This window comes from Podarcis bocagei (assembly GCF_964188305.1).
Source record: "Podarcis bocagei genome assembly, chromosome: 2".
Classification (NCBI taxonomy): Eukaryota; Metazoa; Chordata; class Lepidosauria; order Squamata; family Lacertidae; genus Podarcis; species Podarcis bocagei.
The window spans coordinates 92,045,896-92,063,188 of NC_138126.1; the positions used below are offsets into that span (position 1 = coordinate 92,045,896).

General features: G+C 44.2%; 1 protein-coding gene across 5 annotated transcripts in view; it reads left to right on the plus strand.

The window, feature by feature from the left end:
- Positions 1–17,293, plus strand: part of NTN1 (netrin 1) — a 143,034-nt gene that overhangs the window by 110,867 nt on the left and 14,874 nt on the right. For all 5 annotated transcript variants that reach the window (XR_014005283.1, XM_081184476.1, XM_081184475.1 and 2 more), the window contains one exon: positions 14,986–15,060. Coding sequence is in view for 4 of the 5 variants with exons in the window: in XM_081184476.1 (XP_081040602.1) it covers positions 14,986–15,060 (75 nt within the window). In the remaining variant the exon portion in view is untranslated. The remainder of the gene's footprint in view (positions 1–14,985; positions 15,061–17,293) is intronic.

Here is a 17,293-nt window from a genome sequence, read left to right on the forward strand (position 1 = left end):
TCGATTTCCTCATTTTGCAGTTCCATAAACACTTTAGCTGAGAGAAATGGGGATAGGAGAGAGAAGGTGGGGAGAAAACTCTGGTAATTTTCCTGATAATTAGGAAGGCGAACCACTGTGACTCTGGAATGGCTATGTTGACTGACATTGCCGCTAGCATTGTTATACTTTGTAAAATACGAATTCATGTTCTAAATTAAATACATGACAATTCAGATTAGAACGATACTATAGGTTGGTGGTTTAGTATTATTTCATCTGACATGCAACCAGCACAATTTCCACACACACACCCATTTTTTTAAAAAACTTTTAACATGAAAATACATTTAATTAACATTTGCAGTGGGGTTGTCATTTTACACAGGATCAGCTACATGAAGGATTAGACCTCTCCAGAAAGTTGTATGGGCTGTTGGGAGTAGTCATAAATCCCACTGTTTGTTGATAAAGTCAATGAATGGGTGTCATATAGCATAGAATGAGTCTTTTTTGTGGTTTCCCCTGCAAACTGGGCATGGCAAGTTAGTTTTTCTGACAGGGCTACCAGCCAGACTCTATCTAGCCACTTGCAGGGAAGAAACTAGGCTTTATTTCACCCGGGTCAAAGACTCACTTTGGTACCCCCTCCCATGCGCATTTGTGTACACACACAGAGAGAGACAGGGAACCTCAATGGCACCCCTCTGGAGGCTTCACCCAGGGCAAAAAAAACCTGGCTACCCCCATAGCTATGGCTCTGCCACTTGTCATGTGAAAGGTGTGCAACTAGTACAAATATGCATGGGGACGCTCAATCCTATGCTTGTTTCTTGGTAGTAAGTTCCATGTGGGAGGAAGTTCCAGTCATAAGGAGCAGCAAGGGGAAATGTTACTTCAGGTAGCAACCTTTGAATGGCTGAGGATGGTAGAGCTTGACAAAATGATCTCTTGCAAAATATGTGCAGACAAGGACAGATGAGGCTAGGGAAGGTTTTGAATGCTGAAGACAAGAAGGGACTTAAAGATGAGGGCCAAAAAGTCAAAGTTTTGAGAGAGCTTAATACTTTTGGGAGGCAAAGGGAAGTATCAAATAGAATACCAAGGCTTTGTGCCTGGTCAACTGGGTGGACGGTGACAAAGAGATGATGGCTTGGGAGGAAAGATGAGAAGTTTGTTTTTAATCACGCTGAGCTTGAGACTATGTTGAAGCATCTAAGCAGAAATATCAGAAATGTAGTTGAAAATGCACACAAAGTATTCCCTAGCGGGGAACCTTTAGCCCTCCAGATGTTGTTGGATTACAACTTGCATCATGCCTGACCATTTACCATGGTCATTATCCAACAACATCTGAAGGATCACGGGCTTCCCATCCCTGCCCCTATTGTTATCACGTTGCTGGATTTTGTTGGATTCCAGTTTTCTTGCCTTCTGAAATGTGAGGTACCTTGTGACACCTCCATTTGAGCTCTGATATGATGAAGCAGCAAAGTGGGGGAGACAGATGCTGCTGCAGTGGGCTCTGAATGAGATACTCCGGTGCTAAGCAGTACGCTCAAGCTTTAATAACAAAACATCTTGGCTGCTCCTTGTCCTTCCTGCCTTCATACCCTAATGGGAGAGACCCTAAAATGGCATTCAGCAAGTTAACACTATCCCCTTGCTTTCAGCAAGAACACATCACAATGGAGCCCCCTTACAATGGAGGGAGCCGAAGGTCATGACAAGGGTTAGAAGGCGCCCACCGGGGGCTATGACTTGCTGTCAAACATAAAGCAAAGTCCTTTGTACACCCCACCACCACCTCTGGGTTTGAGCCCTTTCATTCTGTTTTGGTTTTGCGGGTGGATATGGCTGCTTTTCCACAATAGGGTATCTTGATAGAAGCTAGAAGGGAAGGAAGCAGGTGTGGGTACCCTTGACAACTGCATTCCATTCTCCTCTGAAACACTTACATATAGTAGAAATTCTTCATTGTAATTTAAAATAGATGTGCATTTTTAATATGCCACTTTCCCACAATTCTTTTACAGTACTATTCTAATTCCCAACAATTGTATCATCGTTTAGGGGTGGGGGTGAGAGAGGCGTTGATGCATGATTTAAAAATAAAATGTTTGTTCTGAAGGGAGGTCCCATATGTAAATTTACTCCCCAACTAAGCCCAAATAAACAGTAGGTGGGAACCAAAGATGGTATAATGATTTCACTTCAAGATTGGCTTTATGAAGTCACAGCAGTTTACACTTTTAGCTGTGGGGTGAACCAGGAAACATGATGAAATTTTGTGTAGTGAAAATCTATTGAGCAGAGTCTGCCATCAGTTACTCGTGCAAGTCCCTTCTCTTAAACTGGTAGTATTACTCTGGATTTGCTACTCTTGAAAGTGCAGTGCAATATGGATGTGCTCCAGCTCTTCTCTGGAGCTTGAAGCTCAGTACAGAAAGGAAGTGGATCATCCATATCTCACACCACACTTCCAAGTGCCTGGATTGCCTCTGAAGTTCAACATAGTTGTTTTATTACCTGTATGCCTTGTTTTTGTTCTGTGATGGGATGCAAGTTAACATACACGGATTCACAATCAGTGTGCCATGCAGGCACTGACAAGGATCAGAACTGCTTTGCTTAATCAAGGTTATTGTATCATGTGCCTCCAGACTGTTTTCTGGAACAAATAAGCGGTAAGACACTGCCCCTCCCCTGCTAGTGAAGGGTCAGGAATCTGGCAATCACACATTTTAGCAGGCTAGCTAGACCAGACAAAATGTGCAAGCCCCTGATGGCCAGGGCTGAAGTACTCCCAAGTGCAACCCACCTTCCTTTTTTGTTCTCTTAAACCCAGTTTCAGTGTGATGGTATCACTTTCCTTTCTGGAGCCCCAGCAGTATGTTCTCTGCTTCTAGAATCCTCTGAAGGGTGAATAAGAATTTTAAAGAAGTACTGCTGCCACTCAAGAAACAGAAACTTCTACAGTCCCCGTGGCATCCAGTTCAACTCATTGTCCCACTCGATGACATACTATTTTCTGTCTATCCTTGGACAAGTATTTTGCTGCTTCTTTTCATATGCTAAAGTCTTACACAGTTGGACTTGCATTGGATTGAAAGATGGGAGGTGTATTCCAGCCCTTGGAAGGGTGAGCTGAATACTTGGGACAATTGTTGTTTAGGGGTAATTTGGGGAGCCCAGGGAGCATGAGCTCAAAGTTGATTGTGTGCTCCCCCCTCTGCTACCCGCCATCTTGCAAGGTTTCTAAAAGATTTAACTCACCTTTAACTTGTTTCTTATTCCTGTTTGTCTTCCCCATCATCTGCAAATGACAGGCAAGGCAGAAAATCTGCTGTGTTCAGACAGTAGGAAAAATCTCATCAAGTTGGTTTCCTATTCCTGCTTTTAACTGGGCAGATCTGAAATCAGCAGGGTTGTATTCCTTAAAGGGAGCTGTAATCAGGAACTCTTAAATTTGCCAGCACACAGCAGTTCACAAGTACACCCTCTCGAACTATCATTGGGCAACCCATGAACAAGAAGAAAACTCTTTCTGCTTGATTATAATACTGTGGTGGCTATGAGTATATTCTCTTGGGCTGTAAGGCTGCGGGGACAAGGAGGGGCCACAGACAGATTTATTAATGGTGCCTCGGCTCCCACAGAAGCCTGCCCAAGTCTTGATTTCCGTCCTGGCAGCCCCAAGTGAGAGGCTTTAATCTAATTTCATGCCTTATTTGCGCCAATTTGTTTTTCAATCAATCTTGCTCAGCAAGAAGAAAGGATATTGCTAGGGGCTTATTTGTTCGGTCTTGTTCCAAGGGTGAGGTTAATAGCAGTTATGCTTTGCTGGGATTGCTGCAGGGTTCATGGAGCTTTACTTGTTCACTTCAGCTCCCTGTTTGCATCTGGCACATCCTCTTCTGCCCTAACTTTACATACCAACCACGCTTTACATACCAAGGGCACTTGAACCAGTTTGAGCAGCAGAACCCTGCAACTTGACTTCAGTAGGACTTTTGTTCTTAAAATAGATTATATGTCTCTGCAATTGTTGTTGTTAAATTTATTACAGGCCCTTCACCAGCAGATCCCAAGGCAGGTTACAAATAATTTAAAATTAAGAATTAGGAAGTTTCAGTTACTAATAAGAAGCACTACAAAGCCGTTTAAACACTATGAACAGACCAAGAGCCGTGCCAGGCGTGCTGTAGAAGTGGGAAGAGAGAGGAAGCCAAACTTCCCCTTTCCATTCTCCTAGATCTCATCCAAAGGGGTGTGGTGCATATTCACCCCCATGGGTGAGCTGGGTGTTCTTCCACTGCAGGAACAAACACAGTGGGGAAAATATCTATGAAGGGCAGGGCCAATCTACCCTGCTTTGTGTGAGACATGGAAGCATGGGGAGAGGAAGTGTGCTTCTTTAGAATATCCAGTGTGGCTCCAAGGGAGCTGGTATCAGTGAATTAGCATTTGTCAGCACAAAAGCTGTAACTCTGCTCAAGTGAATCTGTAGAATTATCTAGCCAACCTCCTCGGAATCACCTTGAGCATATGAACTGCACCTGCAGCAGAATGTAATTTTGCATATACAATGTAATTTTGCATATACAACCTAGGACTAGCAAAATAGTGTCACCACGCAATCGCTTTGGGATTCAGGGAGGACCACTGTCAGGTTTTAGACCCTGTTTGTGAGAGCTAGTGCTTTCACATAACAGTCGGCTCTGGTTACTTGTATAGCTTGTTATAAATGACATGTCTGCACAAATGCTGCCCAGTTTCAAGACCGAGGCAGCCTTGCACACTTTAGGTGATAATGGGGGAGCAGCTGGTACGGGCCTTAGCTAGTGCCAAACTGTGGAGGAAATCCATTTGGTTTAGCCATTGTCTCTACCGCTACAAAGCAAGCAAGTAAAAACCAGATGGCTATTGAACTATGTTCTTGTTTCTTACTTCCATTCTCCAGCTGCTAGAAGGTTTAAGGAAGTCTGGACATGTTTAGCCAGGCCAATAGTAAATAGATATTTATTTGTTTGTTGCTGTTATTTATGTATTAAGCATTTGAAAATACTGATAAGCCCTGTACAAAGAGTAGAATAGACAAATCTCTGCAATAATAGCATTCATTCTAACATGGGCATGCCTGATATATACCGTATTTTTTGCTCTATAAGACTCACTTTTTCCCTCCTAAAAAGTAAGGGGAAATGTGTGTGCGTCTCATGGAGCGAATGCAGGCTTCGCAGCTATCCCAGAAGCCAGAACAGCAAGAGGGATTGCTGCTTTCACTGCACAGCGGTCGCTCTTGTTGTTCTGGCTTCTGAGATTCAGAATTTTTTTCTTCTTTTTTTCCTCCTCCAAAAACTAGGTGCATCTTATGGTCTGGTGCGTCTTATAGAGCGAAAAATACGGTATGCTATAGAAAAGGAAGAGTAATGTTTGACATGTCAAGTGTGATGCTATTCTTGAAAATCAAATATAAAAAGATACATTAAATGGTTCCAGAATAGCATTTAAAAAATTGAATAACAGAAACAGACAGTACACTAAAAAATACACACAAAAACATTAACAACAAAATAATTTATACAAGTCCCTTTTGATAGTAAAGTAAAAAAAAAAATCAGAAGTGGATGAAATGGATTCATCTATAAAATTTTAAATGGGATATAAAAACACAATGTACATTGAACAATGAAGGAAATAAAAAAAAGAAAAAGGTCTTGCCTGTTCACCGACTCCACCAAATAAAATAAATTTTGATGGGATTTGCTACCCATGTGATTGTGATGTCATATATTTAATAAATAACCCTCTAAACAGAGGAGACATTTGACCCCTCAAATATTTGACCCCTCAAATATTACACCAGACTGAAAATCTTCATGTAGTTGGTTTATTGTCTTTCCTCCACCACTGACAAGACTTTCGCTCTTTTAAAATTTAAAGAGAGGTATAATATCAGTCAAAGGAACAAATAAAACTGAGTTTCTCTTCAGCCTGATGTGAGCCCTGTCTGTCAGTGCCACATGATGACATTCCTAATCCACACAAGGCATACTAAGCAGTTTACACATGTATGACGTCACACGTCATAACTTGCATAGAGGTTTCAGGTTAATCCTGTTCTTAGAATGCCTTCTATGAGGAAGTTTCTTCTTCTGTGAAGTAGTTCTCATGTAACACACAGTTAGCGTTCTGTCTGATAGATCCACCCAGGCTTTGTGCTGAATTATGGTACCAAGGCAGAACCACTGCATGCCATTTTCTGCAGTGGGAACAGCATCTCCAGCCCCAGCCCCTCAGTGACCCGTCACCTTAAGGTTGCAAAGATAAAGGCAGGCTCAATCAATGAAAGGCTTGAAGCAGCAAAACATTTGGAGGAAATTGTAGCTACTTGGCAGAGAAAGCAGACACTGGCTCTGCAAAAGCATTTTTACTGTCACCCATGGAACCATTTGCTGCTCTGAAGTTGATCTTGAAGATATTAAAACCAATAAACTCACTCCAAGGACAGATTGAGCCTGAACATAAAATCATAGAATTGTAGGATGGGGATGGGACCTGCATATCACTGAGTTCTTGTAGCAAGAGTAAGGAACCATCACTAACTGATTGGCCTACTTTATCTGAATTGTATTTTAACATGGGAGATAGAAATGGTGCCAGATATTCTGATAGCAAAAGCAATACCCCAGGTAACCTACCTGTGAGGTGTTTCCTGCTTTAGCTTTTGACTTCTCATTGCACCCTTTTCCTCCAGCACTGGCTGCATGCTTATGGAGGGCCATGTCGCTCATATTTGTGTTTTGGAGAAACGTCTGAAAATGTTCAGATGGTTTACCTGGAAATGGCTGTTCTCTCTAACTGGAATTTGTTTTGGGATTTAGTGGAAACCTAAAGTCAACCCTCGTGTCTCATTCCTTTTTAACACTTTGATGTGATCAGCTATGGAGAATGGGCAATTTTACTAGTTCTTTTCCTGCTCCTCAGAGCAGGATTTTATTACAGTTTTGGCCCATTGTTCAATGACACCATTTCTCCTTCTCCTTCTCTTTCTCTTACATTCTATACCTCATGCTGAAATTGTGGCCTGCTGCAGGATTTGGGGTCAAGCAGCTTCTTATAAAGGGGTTTGGAGACCTGGCTTTGCAGCTGGAACTCAAAGCAGCTGGAGCATGCAGTTCCACAGAGACTGGATTAACTTGAAATTATGCTGTCTGTTGACTTGTTGGCCCATATTTTCACTATGTGTGTTGTACTGTATAGAGCTTAGTAGCTACCCAAGCAAATGCATTGATCCCTTTTTAATGAAGTGTGCGCATGGTACCCACTGGTAGTTTTCTTGTCATCTTTAGCTGTTCGATCTTCTCAGGAGACAGGTGCTGCCTGCTCCTGCACACTGGGTGTGACGTAGTAGCACAAGAGAACAAGGAATTTTGCAGGCATGGAAAATGTCTAAGCAATGATCTTATTTAGGGTGTTTGATTCATCTAGCTGTAGAAACAGAGCCAACTCCTCCAAAAGATCAGCTCTGAAGTCTGCTTCACAGGTAACTTTCATGTGACTTGGAGATTATTTGTAGTGTTCTGTCTCACTCCTCTCACTCTCCTAAGCATGTTATCCCGCTTAAAACTGTATGGCAAATTTTATGTTGGAGCTCATAATGGGAAAGCCATAATAGTTGCCACACGACCCGGAGACATCATGTCTCTGTGTTCTCCCCATCCCAGTTTGTTTCTCTGTGAGATACGTTGTGTTCCTGAATCAGACACAAGTGCAACAGTGCTGAATAGTTCTGAGAAATCAAGATGATGATATTGATGATGACCATTCTGAGTGGGCAACTGGTGAGCAGCCATGAGAAATGAACCCCAAGAAATGTGAATACATAGGGAAATAAAACATGAAGCAGAAGAAGGAATAAAACAGATGTGCTGTGAACAATATGAACCAATCTCCCACAAAATACAACCAGAATATCATGTACTGCAAACATGTCCACTTTGTCTCTCAAGCATCTGGCATTCCATCTGGGATGATGCATCCCAGCTGACACAAGAAGTGCACTTTGTCATAGGCTCCAAATAGCTCTAGCACCGTTGCTCAAGAAGTGTTTAGTGCTGTGAGGTTTTAGTGCCAGGCATTCTGATTATCCTATGATCTCCATCTCCACATGAACACCATCCTGTGAGCACAGACAGCAGCATGCTGGGAATTCCTTGTTCAAGGATTAGTAGATCATAGAAGGATCAGGGCAGGGAGGTTTTTCAGGCAAGGCTGTGTGTCAGTTGCTGCCCAGCACATGGAAACCCCAATGGCGGGTTTTTAATGCTGTCCACACTGTGCAAATACAAGAAGCACTAAAAAAGGTGAGCGCACTGATTTGTGAAGGAATCATTCAGAAAATAACTAAGCTAACAGATAGGAAAGGGGGAAAAATGCTCCTGACATGTTCTGAAGCTGCAAATGAGACAAAACAGCCGCCACACCTTTTTATCCTGCTTTAAGGATTTTAAAATTATATATATTAAAATTATATATATATTAAAGGTACCATTTCCCAAATCTGTTCTGTTTTGACTGGACAAGAGATTGCTGGGTTTGAGGTTGCAGCTTGCTTGTTTGTTTAAATAAGACTTAACATTTTCTCCAATCTGGGTAGGTTTATGTGTGTTGTGTTCCCCTGTGGTACCCCAGCTCCTGGAGAGGCTTGCTCTTCTTACAAACTACACAGGTGGGCTTCCACCTGCTGAGCCCCGGTACTTTGGCCTTGGTCAGGGCAGTAGACACACTCCACAAAGCTTCTCTCACATTCCCACCCCCCCAAAGAGTGCTTGGTCCAAACAGAGAGAGAATCAAGATGCAGAAGAGTGAATATGCTGTACATGCCTTGTGTTACAGTGAAGGAAATGGGGGATAAAAGCATCATCTACTACAGCACATCTGTAGTCCTGTTTTGGTTCTGTGCATAGATGCTGAGCCATAATGCAGCAGGTTAGCAACACTGTCCTTAATAGATAAACCTAAATGCTCTCTGTTGTTGCTAGATAGTTTCTGTGTCAATTATGAAGGGGCTATGTGTAGTTTGAGGCAAGCAGGAATACTAGTGAAAAGTATTTGGAGTTGTACTCTTCCACCCTTCTCAAGCGTTACATCGAGATGGCAAGTGAAATTGCCATCAGTGAAATCTTAAACAAGTCTTCAAGAGATGCCTGAAAGTCAAAAGCAAGGGTGTATGCGGAATCTCTGTTGGAAGAGTATTGCTCAGCTTGAGACCAGTGATGCTAAACAGTTAGAAGCAATAACGCTAGAAGTTCCATGCAGAAATAAGGTTCCGTTGGGGTATTGCCAGTGTACATTTCATTTTCTCAAGCAGCAGTCCAAGGCCTAAAGCCTGGGAGATCACTCACCACCTCAGTATTGTATGCAACACTCTGAGCCTTGCCTTGGTTCCTAGGGGATCAGCCAGAAATATTAGTGATTTATCAACTCAACTGAGACAATGTACTTTTATTGTCCCAACAAAGGAAATAATAATAATAATAATAATAATAATAATTTTTTATTTATACCCCGCCCTCCCCAGCCAAGGCCGGGCTCAGAGCGGCTTACAAGCAATAATAAAAACAAGATGAGTGATTATAACTTAAAAACAAAAATAAAATACAACATTAAAATAATGGAACATTAAAATATTAAAATGGAGCCTCATTGCAGGAGAAGGAAAAGAAAAAAGAAAAAGGGGGCGGAGGGAATCAAATTGGCTCCAATCCAAAGGCCAGGCGGAACAACTCTGTCTTACAGGCCCTGCGGAAAGAGATCAGATCCTGCAGGGCCCTGGTCTCATGAGACAGAGCGTTCCACCAAGTTGGGGCCAGTGCTGAAAAGGCCCTGGCTCTGGTTGAAGCCAATCTAACTTCCTTAGGGCCTGGGACCACTAGGGTGTTGTTATTTATGGACCTTGAGGCTCTCCGTGGGGCATACCAGGCGAGGCGGTCCCGTAGGTACGAGGGTCCTAGGCCGTGAAGGGCTTTAAAGGTCAAAAGCAGCACCTTAAATCTGACCCTGTACTCCACCGGGAGCCAGTGCAGCTTGAAAAGCACTGGATGAATATGCTCCCATGGCAGAGACCCTGTGAGGAGCCTCGCTGCAGCATTCTGTACCCGCTGGAGTTTCTGGGACAGCTTCAAGGGCAGCCCCGCGTAGAGCGAGTTGCAGTAGTCAAGCCTGGAGATGACTGTTGCATGGATCACTGTGGCCAGGTCGGGGCGGGAAAGGTAAGGGACCAACTGCTTGATGCGGCGAAGGTGGAAAAATGTCGCCTTGGCTGTTGCTGTGACTTGCACCTCCATGGAAAGGGAGGCGTCAAGGATTACACCCAAACTCTTAACGGAAGGCAATGGCACTAATTGGGCCCCCGCAAGAGAAGGGAGTTGGTCCCTCATCCCCATGCTATCCCGACCTAGCCATAGGACCTCTGTCTTTGAAGGATTTAGTTTCAATCGGCTCCCACGAAACCATCCAGCCACAGCTTCCAAGCATCTGGTCAGTGTGTAAGGGGCCGAGTTGGTGTGGCCATCCATCAGTAGATAGAGCTGAGTGTCATCAGCATATTGATGACAGCCCAGCCCAAAGCTCCGGATAATCTGGGCAAGAGGGCGCATAAAGATGTTAAAAAGCATTGGGGAGAGAATTGCGCCCTGCGGCACTCCACACACCAAGGAGTGGCGTGACGACATTTCCCTCCCTAGTGCCACCCTCTGTCCCCGACCAGAGATAAAAGAGCACAACCAGTTACGGGCTATGCCCTGTATCCCCACGTCTGCAAGGCGATGGTCCAGAAGATCATGATCGACCATGTCAAAGGCTGCTGACAAATCTAAAAGGATCAGCAGTCCTGACCCGCCTCGATCCAGTTGTCTACGAATATCATCTGTTAGGGCAACCAGAGCCGTCTCCGTCCCAAAACCAGGACGGAAACCGGACTGAAATGGATCTAATGCCGATGTTTCCTCCAGAAACCTACCAAGCTGTTCAGCAACCGCTCTCTCAATTACCTTACCCAGGTATGGAAGATTTGAAACTGGGCGGTAATTGGATAGGTCTAAGGGATCTAATGAAGTTTTCTTTAAGAGTGGACGCACCACTGCTTCCTTCAGTTCCCCTGGGAATGTCCCCGTGTCAAGGGACAAATTGATAATTTCAACCAGGGGGGTCCGCGCAACATCTGGACACTCCCTAATCAGCCAAGACGGGCACGGATCAAGGAGGCAGGTGGTGGGCCTACCAACTTGGAGGAATCTATCCACATCAGTAGGGAGTATCCGATCGAAATGGTCCAACACTGGACCTGAAGTCAGTCGAGGGGCCTCCAGTTCAGTCACTGTGTCTAAATTGGCAGGGAGGTCACGGCGGAGCAACAGGACTTTCTCCGCAAAAAAGCTCGCGAATGCCTCACAGCTGTGGGTCAAATTTGTGCTTAAATTTGGTTGTCCTCCTAAGGACGTTATTGACCTAATTATTCTAAAAAGTTGTGCCGGGCGAGAGCTAGCGGATGCAATGGAAGCTGCAAAGTAAGATTTCTTAGCAGCTTTCATAGCCATCTCATAGGCTTTCATAAGCGTCCTATAAGATGTTCTTGAGGCTCCGTCACGAGTCCGTCGCCATAATCGCTCTAGCCGTCTGAGATCCCGCTTCATTTTCCGGAGCTCCTCAGTAAACCAAGGGGCCCGGTTTCGACGGGGTCGCAGAGGACGCTTAGGCGCGATCTCATCAATGGCTGCCAAGAGCCGGTTATTCCAGTCCTCAACAAGGTCATCTAATGAGTCGCCAGGAGGAGCAGGGTTCCGCAAGGCTTGTCGGAATCTATCAGGATCCATCAGTTTTCGCGGACGAGCCCAAATAGGTTCGCCACCCGAGCCGGGGAGGAGCGGGAAGTCAATCTTGGCTTTTAAAGCGTAGTGATCAGACCATGGCACTTTCACAGCAGGGAGCATGATCACATCTATGCCAGCCCCAAAGATCAGATCCAACGTGTGGCCTGCTTGATGAGTGGGGCCCAAAACAAACTGGGAGAGCCCTAGTGTTGCCATGGAAGTCACTAGGTCTAGAGCCTGTGAGGAGGGAGCGGCATCGGCATGGACGTTGAAGTCTCCCAAAACCAGTAGGTTTGGGAACTCCAAGGCCCAGCCCGCCACCACCTCCAGCAGATCTGACAGGGTGGCCGCAGATGTGCTGGGTGGTCGGTACACCAGCCAGACAGCCAAGCTCTCCTTGGTGCCCCACACGAGACCAACACATTCAATGCCAGAGATCGCCGGTGATGGCAGAGCTCTGAAAGAGCAATCCTCCCGGAATAACAATGCTACTCCTCCCCCCCGACCTACAGTCCGCGATTGATGGAGGACAGAGAAACCTGGGGGTGTTATCTCATGTAGGGAGACTACTTCGCCTTCCCGTACCCAGGTCTCCGTCACGCAAGCCAGGTCAATCCCCTGCGAGACAAAAAAGTCACGCATGGTGGCAGTTTTGTTGCCTATGGACCTGGCATTGCACAGCACCAATGACGGAGGTGTGTAATCCTTGTTTTCCCTACCCTCATCCCTTGGGATGGGGCGTAGATTGGAAGGGGTTCGAGGATCAAATGGCATGCAGAGGGAAAAACAGGAAAAATAAGAAACAACATTTCCTTCAGAAAGTGCATATTCTTGGGTATTGGGGAAAGGTAGAAGTAAACAAAAAGGACTGCACAGAAACATGAATTTGAACTACAATTCCATTTAGAACTTAAATGAAAGCTTGACTTATTATTCAATTATACATCTTGATATATTATACAAGTAGCTTTGTTTCAACCCCAAACTGACCCAAAATTGCTTTTATCATCTCTTGGTTGAAAATGTCTGTCTTACTTTTCTTTGTTGCTGCTTGCAAGCATGCTCGCAGCTTCTGTTGATGGATCAGTAATTGGAAGCAATCAGAACAGTGTTCAACACAGTGGATGGGGGCTCTAGCCAACCTGGTAACACACATTCAAGCTTTTGCTCATTGACTTGGGATAGAGAATTCAACTTTTCCTCCAGGACTTGGAAAATGACTATAATAATGCAGCCCTACTCTTACAGAAGACAATGGCAAGACCCCCATTGAATGTAACTGAATTGCAGCCTTTGCTAGTGGTGAACTAACTGAGGTTAGGTGAGATGAGTCTTTTTTTTAAATATATTGTCAGTAGATCCACAGAACTATTCCATAGTAAATAGTTCAAGGACAAATGTATTAGTGTGAGATGGGCCCAGAACAATTCACTGTATGGTAAAAGATGGACCAGGAACAACAAGGAGCGTTAGTCAGGCTGAAAGAAGCACCCAACCCTTCATGATGTTTGCTTTATAGCAGTGGGCAGATAGCTTTAACCGTTCGTATGGGGCTGCCTTCCTTCTCCATTTCTGGTCCTTCTAATTCTGATGTGACGGCAATAATTAGAGCTGTTGAACTGTATTTGTATTGAACTATATTTAATCAATAGGCAAAGCTCTGCATTAGGCAGTGGTGGAAAAGAAGGGCAGAGGGAGGTTGTAGGTGTGAATGTGGTGGGGTTGGACTTTTCCCTTCCTCCATTGCTCATGAGTATAAATATGAAAATTTCTAAGTATTTTTATTACCTTTATCTGTACATCCTGTTTCCAACACAGTCAGGTAGGTAATTATACTATATGGATTTATAACCTTAAAGGATGCTGTTCTGGCTTGGAAGGAGGGATTTCAGTAAATAATATTACTGTGGTTGCTCATTTCCATTGTATAGTCCCTATATGGTCATAGGGCCTCTCATTCTAGAGCATACTGCTTGCAGACAAGCAAGAGGTGAATATGATCAGTCATAGATAGGAGACCTATGTTAGCTGATTTGAGCATTCTAAAGAAAGAGCAGGACATGAACATATAATGAACCATAATATTTATCAATCACTGCAGAAAAGCAAGTTGCCCATCATCATATGTTTTCCTACCAGCAAAGTATAATTCCTGACCCATCTGTGCACCAATTGGATAAGCAGGAACACTGCTGTAGAAACACTATACTCTGGCATACCTGGGAAACATAGTGCAGGCTGAGCTATGTGCAGCCCAGCCTTGCCAGAGACTGGAGAAAGAGAGAAAGAAATGCCACAGCAAATAACAGTTTTTCATGCTCAGGGTCAAGCTGCACTCCCAGTGCTCAAAAGTGGCATGAAAATAGTCCTAGCACAGCCAAAGCAGGATGGAGGCAGTGCCAAAAAAACTCAACACAGCATTACAATTAGTGGCACTGGAACACAGGATGATGTTCAGGAGGAGTAAATCCATCGTATCACAGCAGTAAGGCCCATAGAAATGAAGCAGTCCCACTGGGGCATTTTATTTGCACACTCCAGTAGAGTGGACGCCAAAGGCTTTGCTAATGCTTCATAGGCTGCTAATTTCCTCCCTGACCCCTTTTGTTGAGGAGTGACCCCAGCCAGAATCCCTTTGCAATGAATGCCAAAGCCTGACACAGGTCTGGGTTAGGGGGTGACAAAGAGGCCTCTGTGGGCTTTAATCAGACTCCAGTTTGCAGTTTAAGAACTGGGGGGGGGGGGGCTGTGGCTCTCTAAAGATCTGGGTGGCACAATAAGCGAGGCCCTGGGGTCTCCCATGGAGGCAACCAGGTTGTGGCAGCCTGCAGAGGACAGCTTAAAGAATTTGTCAGGCGGGGATAGGAGGGGAGGGAAAGGGAGAGGAGGATAGCTTCTTTTGTGAGTTACTTTCTTTAGAAAGGAAGGTTTTCAGTGAATGCCCCCATTAGATGACCCAATCAGGTCCTGGCAGATGGATATCACAGGCATGCTGCTTATTCATAGCAGGCTACAGCATTCACTGTTCCCTTCTCCCCTCACACACACACTCCCTTCTTTTCATTCATTTTAAGACTAATTTGTTTTGTTAATGTTTTCTTCTGTCTCTTCCTCCTCGGCTCCCCTGAAGACTGTGATTCATACTGCAAGGCATCCAAAGGGAAACTGAAGATCAACATGAAGAAGTATTGCAAGAAGGACTATGGTGAGCTACCGTCCCTCTTCCCCGAGGGCACCCTAGAGTTAGTGTGCGTTTGCCTCTGTTTATGTCAGAAATTTCAATTTAAGTTCAATTTATTTTCTGAAATGCCATTGGATTCCTCCGTAGAATTGATGGGCCTGGGCCTGCATTTATGGTAAGCAGGATTTGGGACACTTTGTTTCTGGAGAAGCCCCTGCCAAAGGGTGCAGCAGAGGGGCATAAATACTGGGAAGGCGTGGGAGTGGTGTGGCAGGTAGACAGTTTGGTTTTGCTCAGAGAGCTTCAAATGACCACTCAGTCTTGTCACTCACTGACGGTCTAACTACATGATGGTAAATGCCTCACTGGCAGTTTGGTTGGTGGTTTTTATCTAATATTTTGTGTATGTGTGGGAAGGGAGAGAGACCTTCATGCTGTAGGCCAAATTAGGCCCATCAGTCCAGCCAAACATGGCTGCTTTGGCTGGCCACACCCACCTGCCACTCACACGATAGCATATGACATCAGGTGCAGGACTAGCAAAGCCATGACTGCCAAGGAACAATTGGGAGTGCACAAGTGTTTGGCAGCAGGGACTGTCTGAATCAGCATGGAATGCAAACTCCTTTGTGGTCAGTTCCACTTTGGAACTTCAATCCAGAGTGAAGCCAGGCCCCAGCAGAAAGCAGCAGGTCTTGTATTTTTGGCAGTGTATTCTATTCAAAGCAAAAAGCAAAAGTGTGAGAGAAGCAGAAAAAGTGGGAGAAGGAAGAGAAACTTCCTTGTTTGCCAATTTGCAAAAGCTGCTTGATGGTTTATTATTAATTATTATTATTATTATTATTATTATTATTATTATTATGCATTCCTTTCATGTGATTTGTCAGTGGTTTTCCAGCGAAAGTCAGCAATCACGTAATATGACATCAATTATCCTTTGCTTCATCTGAGGACACAGAGATGGTCACAGATGAGAAACCTAACTAGTTTGCATTTGACAACCATTCATGTTAAAATATGTACAACTGTGCATAAAACCATAGAACTGGAACTAAAAGGACATCAATGGGAACTAATAGGCTATTCTGTACCTGAGGCATGCCCAACCTACTCATAAGAGTATGGTGTTTAACTTTGCTTACTGTTTAAGAACACTGTAGAAGTGATCAGGAGATATTTGACAGTGTTAAGAGTTTGTGGGTGCTAGACACCTTAAATTCCTGGATTCAAGAATCCTGGAAATTGTATTTACCCCTGAAAGAACTGTAGTTCCTAACACCCTTAAAAAACTACCATTCCTAGGATTCTTTTTTGGGGGGGAGGGTGTGTGTGCTTTGAATGAATGGTGCATATGCAGCCTAGGTTAGAATTCTATACAACACCAGTTCCCTCCCTTGAAAAAAATAGGCAATGGTAACCTCTGAGTATTTATCCAGATTATTGCTGACGGTACCTTCTTTGCTTAAATAGTGGTACAAAAATCTATACAATTTGAGCCCATTGGGCATATCTGAGAAGTCTGAAGTTCAAAATAATTGTTATCATTAACACTATTTATGCATCTGCAGATGCTTGGGGGCAGAAGCATTTAAGGTTTGCTCCTGAGCAGCATTTCTTTCTCCCCAGATTGGGAATGTCCTTCTCAGGCTTGTGCATATCACCCTTCTTTCTTCTAGCTCCCTTACTATTGGTTTTACTGGTAACAAAATCAATCCCTTTCTCAGCCTAATCTCATTCTCAGGCTAGTCCTGGCCATGGTCTGTTTATATTCTAGCAGAACTTGAAAATGTAGCCTTTAAACTGCTGGTATGCCTATTGGTCATGTATGCACATGATGAACTATGCTGATTGCTGGCGGTCTCTGGAAAAGATTCCTCTGCCTCTCTCCCCCCCTCTCCCCGTTTCCTCACTGAATCAGAATTTCCAGCAGCAGCACATTCTGCTCATTTGAAACTTAAGGCACACTTTGGATGTGATTGCAAATGCTGAACTAAATTCAAGGTAGCATGCCTTCGCAACTTCTTGCCACAAGGGAATTTCTGGCAGTAACTCAGTTTGTTCTGTTCAGGAGACGTGTTGGGATTTTGCTTTGTATCTAGGCAGCTTATTGCAAATTCATGGGAGCAAGATTGCACCAAATAACAGGCAAGTAACAAAACGGCCCTCTCCTTGTACACAAAATCTCCTCCCACTTCACCAGGCCATGGCCACCTGCCCACTCCAGCAAAACAAAATTCCAACTTGCATTTGCAGAGAT